At 51.2% G+C, this 7,698-nt stretch overlaps 1 protein-coding gene across 2 annotated transcripts in view; it reads right to left on the bottom strand.

Moving 5' to 3' along the window:
- Positions 1 to 2,069: 2,069 nt before the first annotated feature.
- The window catches only part of MTOR (mechanistic target of rapamycin kinase), a 137,306-nt gene continuing 131,677 nt past the window's right edge, over positions 2,070 to 7,698 (bottom strand). For both annotated transcript variants that reach the window (XM_029946054.1, XM_029946053.1), the window contains 4 exons: positions 6,699 to 6,779; positions 6,347 to 6,427; positions 3,711 to 3,816; positions 2,070 to 3,009 (listed from right to left, as the gene is read on the bottom strand). In XM_029946054.1, the coding sequence (XP_029801914.1) occupies positions 2,994 to 3,009; positions 3,711 to 3,816; positions 6,347 to 6,427; positions 6,699 to 6,779 (284 nt within the window). In that variant the 3' untranslated portion in view covers positions 2,070 to 2,993. The remainder of the gene's footprint in view (positions 3,010 to 3,710; positions 3,817 to 6,346; positions 6,428 to 6,698; positions 6,780 to 7,698) is intronic.

The raw sequence follows: 7,698 nt of genomic DNA, 5'->3' as shown, positions 1-7,698 counted from the left end.
TGTCCTCAAAACAACCTTATGGGCTAGATCATAACTATTATCCATACTGTCAGAGGAGGAAGCAAGCATAGATTGAGTAACTTCATAAAGGTAGTTTGAAGTGGAGTTGAGATTTGAAACTAGGTAATTTGACAGCACAGCCTTAGTTCTTTCAAACTACATGCCTCCCAGAGTTGTAAGGCCTAACCTATAGAAAGGTACCAGTGCTTGCAAGATCCTGAAAGTCCTTTGCCACATCCCTTCACACAGGCTTCCGTGAAACCATCCTGGATGGATAGGTTAGTTAGACTGTCCTTAAAGGCCTCCGTCAGCTCACCTTCCTTTGGTCATTCATCTCAACAGAGTTGGAAGTTTTTGTCTAGATACAACTTGACACCCATTAGATTCACTAAAGATCTTCATCCCGATGGCTCATGTCCAAAGAGTAGGTCTTTCCCGTTGACAGTCGCCATTTTCCCAAGTCCATTCATTTCCAGACCCTTTATCTTTCACAAAAATGGTTATATCACTGTAGCCCTTGATAGTTAATTCATGTAGAACCAAGAAAGTTATGGTGCTCATATTTTCTGGAGCAGAATAGTTGATGCATGGTGTAGAGTTATTACAGAAAAATCTAGGACACATATGAGACTTTCTGACTGTGGGGGTTAAAATAATTATCAATATTTAAACTCATCTTTGGCTTTAATACAGGAGTCCTCCAACGAGTGTGTTTGGGGCACCACTGCGGCCCAGGTCTCTGGCAGATTTGGGGGATACAAAATCTTAGAAGATAGGGCTCCTGGCCTTGCAATTCTCATGCTTTCCCTAATACAAGTTCTTTGAACAGCTTTTATGATTCTGTCTTTGAAACTGGGTAGCAGCGACCCACAGGAATTTAGAGATCGAAAATTTACTTGAACTGAAAATGCTATTCTTTGGAAGAACTGCATAGGCATGCTCTCTCTAGCAGATCCTCAGTATAGTACTTGATAGCTCCATTAGCGTTCTCGCCTTCCCATCATTGTAGGCCTCTTTAACAGGTCCTGTGCCTTCTAGTTTTCTCTTTACCTGTTTGACACTGGTTATGTTTTATTTTTATTAAAAAATTTTTCCTTAATCTTTATTTATTTTTGAGAGACAGACAGGGTATGAACAGAAGAGCATAGAGGAGACACAGAACCTGAAGCAGGTTCCAGGCTCTGAGCTGTCAGCACAGAGCCTGACCGATGCAGGGCTGGAAGCCACGAACCACGAGCGAGATCATGACCTGAGCCGGAGTCAGACACTTAACCGAGCCACCCAGGAGCCCCTAATTTTTATTTTTTAAGTAGGCTTCATGCCAGGTGTGGGGCTGGAACTCACGACTCTGAGATCAAGAGTCACATGCTCTACCAACTGAGCCAGCCATGCACCCCGAGCTATTTTAAAAACTACCCAGATTCTACTTCTGTGTTAGAACTTTGCACGGTTGCCTGTTATTCAGAGCAGTGGGTTCAGACTCCTTGCTGTTGAGCCGTGAGGCGGGCCACTGACTGCCCCCACACTCTCCTTTCTATCTTCCTTTTAGTTGCTCTTATCCTTTTATTTTCCACTGACCACTCAGCCAGATGTGAACTGTGAGGTCCGTGTGAAACTGCCATTTTACATACCAAGAATGGTCCAAGGCTTGCAATTCAATATGGCTCAAGGTCACCCTTGCCATTCCTGCAGGACTGTACTTTGACCGCTTTTCTGCAGAATGCCTTCACTTGCTTTATTGGATAACCTCCCACTTTGCTCTAAAGCCCATGGCCAACGTCGCCTTTCCAGGAGCCTCTCCTGGCTCACCCAGTGGAATCTGTGCCCCCGGCCGGGGCTCTCACCCTGGATGTGGTCCTCTCCCCACCTGGCTTGCCGGGAGTTACCAGGCCACTGCTGCACGATGCCGCCGCCCCCTTGTCTGGCCTGTGAACGTCACAAGGACGGGGGGCCATGTCATGACGGTCCCACAGCCTGCACAGTCTGCAGCGCCACATGCCTAATGCTGACTGAAGGAGAACCCGCCTCCTTTACACACTCGTAATTATGAAAAGATACTCGGAGACATGTTTTTAAAATTCTGATGTCATTTATTGGCACAAAAATTATTCAGATACAACCTGGTGTCTAGAATGGCTACACTTGATACTTTGTGCATTTAGTTTAATATTTCCTTTGCTCAGGACTCCTGGCAGGTCCCAGCCCTTCCCTCTCTGTGCTGAGTACCTCCACGACAGCATTTCTGTTTCCAAGCCCTTGCTCTCAACACAGGGTGTTCACACTTCACCGAAACATCCCAGAAACTGTGCTGGGAAAGGCCACTGCGGGCCACCCTCCTGCGCCGCGATCTCTGTGCACCTCCTCTAAGGCCACCCAGCGATCGGAAGAAACTCCCCTCCTGGCATTCGGGTCTCGGATTGAAGTGAGTTAGGTGGCGGCATCGTGAGTGAGGCAGAAGGCAGGCGCTTTCCACCCATTTTGGCCCATCGTACAAATGCTGTTGCTGCCGCGGACCAGTGAGGTAATGGGGTGGTGAAGTGACCGAGCCGGCTCCTCCCGATTCCTGACACGTGTCCTCGTGGCCTGAGGCTCCCTGACGGTGCAGTCGGCCGTATCCTTGTCGAGAGGAACAACTAGGCCATTCTTCTACCAGCAACGCTTACGATGAGTTCTCTTGTGAGTTCAGTCAAAACCCGTATTTCTAAGTTATGGATCTTCTGTTCCCCCAAATCAACGGCTTGATTTGTGTAGTATTTCCTGTGTTTACTGTCCCTGGAACCAAATCAAGCCTTGTGTTTCTGACAATATATTCTTCAACAGCAGCTAGAATGTTGGCTCAAACCAACGTTTAATATACAGCAGTTCTTTTCATTTACAGTTCAAGATATTGAACAAAGTCGAACTTTCTGGCCATGGTTGCAGTTTAGTGGGAGCATATATACCAAAGCACAAAAGCCTCACAAGAAACACTGTGGGCATGTCTGGGCCTTGGGTTACCAAAAAGGACACCTAAGAAGACAGAGAGAAGAGGACTGTTTTAGTAAGTTGGGCTTTTTCAGGGCTTCGCACAGACCCACTGAAAGTGGAGAGACCAAGGTCTGACAACCCCCTTGGACATTCCTTGAGATCTCCTACAACTAACTGTGTCGGACACACTCCTCATTTCCAGTCCAGGGCTGATGGCTGCTGTGGTCCCAGGAGGACCCCTCCCCCTCCCCCTCCCTCTCCAGTTTCTATCTTCATATGTGCCTCCGGCAATTCATCAAAGCAGACGCCAGAGTGGTCCTTGAGGTTACAGTCCCAGAGCATTAATGAGTCTTTGCATCTCCTGCTCTCTCACTGCTCTGGTTTCTTTTCCTCGGCCCTTTCCTCTAGCTTTGAATTGACAGCAAAAATCCAAAAAGAACCTCGCTCCCCACCCCTACAACAAAGGGGACTGACTCACCTACCTTTCTAAGCCACTTTTTAATGTAATTTTAATTTATTTGGGTGTTTGCCTTCCAAATACGCACCCATGTTTCTCAAGGTGCTCCCTTCCCAGAACTATGAGCGCACACAGCGAACACAGACTTTTAAAGAGCTCTGACACTATGATTACCGTCTACGGAACTCCCCTCCCTCCCAAATCTTTTCTGCTGCTCTGGGGTCAGGGCCCAGGCCAGGGCCCCGCAGGCTGGTTTCAGCGCAGGCGCCCTGGCATGCCCGCTCACCAGCCGATGTAGCACTGGCACAGGTTTTCATGGGATGTGGCTTGCTTGATCAGCAGCTCAACTTGAGTTGGGACGTCCAGGGTTTCGTCGTGAGAAAAGTCCCGACCTAGGACAAGAGACAAAAACAGTTCGTGTACACCTGGTCTTCAGGTCTGTCCATGGCTCTGGGCCCGCTGACCCATGTGCGTCTGCATAGCCCGTGTCAGGTTCTCCTTGCCAGGGGGTATGAAGGCCACGCGGCAGCTGGATTTTAAATTCACCTCCGTGTGACATGAATACACACCAGTCTCCTCCTAACAGAGACTGGGTTGAAAGAGGGTAAGGGTAAAGGTCTGCAGGTGGCTGCGCTCAGGGGTGGTGAGGATCTGGCTCATGGGTTTGCAGAGATTCCTTTATCTGTTGCAGTGTTCAGGCAAGTGGATGAGAAACGCTTCTCCCATTAAAAAAATTTTTTTTCAATATTTTATTTATTTTTGAGAGAGAGAGAGAGAGAAACAGACAGACAGACAGCGTGAGCAGGAGGGGGTCAGAGAGAGAGGGAGACACAGAATCCAAAGACAGGCCCTAGGCTCTGAGCTAGCTGTCAGCAGAGAGCCCAACGTGGGGCTCGAATCCATGAACTGTGAGATCACGACCTGAGCTGAAGTTAGATGCTTAACTGACTGAGCCCCCCCAGGCGCCCCGACGCTTCTCCCATTTCAACCCTACAGCCTCCACTGTTGAGCCTTCCCTCCCATGGCGCAGCTTGCTTCCATCAAAAACCAGAACAGGTGCTCGCGGCCGGCTGGTGAAGTCTCTGGTGAACGTGCCGACCGCCTCCGCCAGGGCCATCTTGAGTCCTCCCCTCTCCCCACACGTCTGAGCCTCCGAGCTGGCTTCTCACCGGCAGCACATGCCCTCGGCTCCGACTCTACAAATTAACTCATTCGCTGACCTCGTAGTTTCGGACCCTGATGTGTTGTCAGGCAGCGCCCGAGGCACCGGCTTCGCTGGACACGCGCTCTCTCCTCACGGCCGCTGCTGTCCAGAGCAACCTCTCCTCCCGCTGAAGGCTAAGTTCACCTGCACTCGGATCCCAAGGTCTCCTGATTCCTAGGGGCTTCGCACGGTCACTTACCCTCCTTTCCTGTCTTTAAATTTTGTGAACTAGAGCCCGCGCCCTTTAAAGAACAAAGGGCTCTCACCCAACTACTCCCTCTGCAGCCAGCTGCCCCTCTACCCCTCAGCCCTGCATGGCCAGCTTCTCACAGTTTTGACATTTGTCTCTCCTGCCTGACTCCTCTCCCCCTACTTCACATTCTCTTCAACCCCCTTGGTCCGGCTGCCAGCCTCGTCACGCTCTCACAAGGCCGCCAGTGACTCAGGGCATCCTGGGTGCCTCCCATCCTCACACCCCATTATCAATCCTTGGATTTTACCTCCTGAAGATCTGGAGGCTGTCTTGTCTCAGTCTTGTCAACTGTCCAGCAGCCATTTCAGCTGCTGTTTCCTCACCCCGCCCCTCAAGCCTCCACAGGGCAGGACAGCAGGATTCCCCAGTGCAAACCCGCCGGGCCCTTCCCGCCTCTCTACCCTACTTCAAGACCTTGGGGCCTTCCCACTGTCCTTGGGATGGAGGATGAAAACGTAAGGTCCCGTATGACCCCCGCCCCCAACCCTGGCCCACTCAGCGTGAAAGCGTCTTACACGGGGCTTCTCCCATCTCGCTCTTGGCGGCAGTCGGACTAGTCTGCTTTCAGGCCATTTTTCTTGCCAGCTTCCTTCCCACCAGAGGGCCCTTGCATGTGCTGTTTCCTTTATCTGGAACAATCTGCCTCTAGTCACGTCCTCTTTGGGGTTTTAGCTCAAGGGTTGTTTGCCCAGGGAAGCTTTCCTTAACTCCAGCACTTAGACGTCTCGGTTACCAGCATCACAGCCCAAGCCCTTTCTTGCCCCTAATACAGTGTCCCTGTTAGACGCTGAGCCCATGAGGGCAGGAAATCTGCTTTCACCTGCAGTTTCTTCAGCATCTAATGCCTGTAGGTGCTCAAGAAATAAACAGAACCGATCAGGACACTTGTGTGCCAGCCCCGCATGCCTAGGCTTGGCATCCCCTGTCTCATGTGGGCCTCACCGCCTTGTGAGAGAGGCATCATCTTCCCGGTGAGCAGACAGGGAGGCCCAGTGGTCACAAGATGCGGCAGACCTGGGGTCTCTGGTCCCCTGCCTCCGTCATACCGTCTGGTCTGTACGACACGTGTCGTTTTCAAAAGTATGCATTTCTCTGCTCCCATGCTCTCCACTCCGTAACAGCCACCAAAGTGCAGGAAGGCAGTGAATCAGAGGGGTCAGACTTGCTCCAGTATTAAGCCAGGACGATAAAAAAAAGTTTCTGTGCTGAATTTGGCTGACTTTGGGCCCAAGAGAACTTTACTCACCTCCGTCTGCTAAAATGAGATTACCATTACTTAAGGGGAGTTTACGGGTCACTAGAGAATCAGAGAGGGTCCTTAACGAGAGCCTCAGAGACCTCCAGTTAGCCGCAGAGTCCAAGTTTAGGCATGAACACCAGGAAGAGGGGGACCACCCACTCGAGGAGGGAAGAATCCCTCAAGATTTTATGTTCCTTTTAAGCACACACACACACACATACTCACCAGTGAGCTTGTCTCGAACCCGGTTAATAATCTGAATAGCTTTCTTATTTAGGGCCTCTGGTTTCACCAAGCCGTCTCCAACTGGAATGCACAAAAGGAGAAATTACAGGAAGATTGGATCATCTCAGCAGTTTTGACGGACGCCCGTGTTTCTCAAATGTTCGCTTTTCTAAGTGTTGAGTAATTCTTCCTCCGCGCCTGTCTTTGTCCTCGGAACACAGAGAGAAGCCCACAGAACGCTCTGCTCAGAGGCAGTTTTGTCGCCTCATCCCACCGGCCTCTCTCGCGGCACAACGCTGCTGCTGGGTTTAAGGAGCCAGTCCCCGGTGCGATTCCTCGGAGCGGCACTTACTGAAGGAATGGATGGACTCTGGCACCGTGGTCCCTGTTTTCTTGTGCGCGGGTTCCCCAAGTTCCACGCCGTCCAAAATTTCTAGAAGGAAAAACAACCGGTTGGCAGGAAATTCCAACACCAAGGAAGCACTGGTTCAAGTGTTAGCTCGGCCCCTTCGCACCCCACGTCCCCTTTCACACTCGCCCTGCTCCCTCTGAGGGGACAGGAGACGAGGAAGGGTCACCATGCATTTAAAAGATCTGGCATCTCCAAAGCCTGAATTTTCAAGCAAACAGCCTTTATAACGGAGAGAACAGAAGCAGGAACAAAAGCCCTGGTGATAAGACTTGTTTGATTCCATAAAATCTGATAGTGTAAAAAACGCAAGCTTTCCATGGGTCACACTTATGACCCGAGTGTTACTCTTTGGAGGAGTCTCTACATCATTTCTGAGCAGGAAAAAAAGCCCCTCAGGCTTTAGGGTCACTCTCCACCGATTGTGGCCTTCCGGAGAGAAAAGTCTAGAAGCAGAAGAATGAGGTTATTTGCACACTGCCCTTGCACACCACGGGCCTTCAACAAGAAGCGAGTAATCAGAATACTTCCATGAGACTTGGCTTTTAAGCCACACAAAACCGGCCAGGCCGCCCCCTATCTGGGGCCACCGACCCCGCTGTCCTAGTTCCCCGGAGGCAGCGGACAGGAGTCACCCACTAACGTACGAGTGAGGCGGCCCTCTCGCGGGAGGGCCTCACATTCTTTGGACGAGGCCAGTCACCTGCACGAGGCATCCCTGACACCGCAAGTCATCCCGGCATCGTTCACAAATCCTGTCGTGGCCGGGGGTAGAGTCCACACCTGTGGACCCCCATTTCCTGCCCGGGACACACCTCTTCCTTCCCACCTGTCCGAAACGGCCAGCCCAAGTCCCGCCGACCCCGGACTTCCCTTCTGGACTGCAGTTCAGAGTGCGAGGTCCTTTCTCTCCCCCCCACAGCGTCTGCTCGGAACCAAACCG

The sequence above is a fragment of the Suricata suricatta genome, chromosome 8, assembly GCF_006229205.1.
Source record: "Suricata suricatta isolate VVHF042 chromosome 8, meerkat_22Aug2017_6uvM2_HiC, whole genome shotgun sequence".
Lineage (NCBI taxonomy): Eukaryota > Metazoa > Chordata > Mammalia > Carnivora > Herpestidae > Suricata > Suricata suricatta.
The sequence above is the reverse complement of the archived record's forward strand: the minus strand, read 5'-3'. Positions and strand labels throughout refer to the sequence as shown.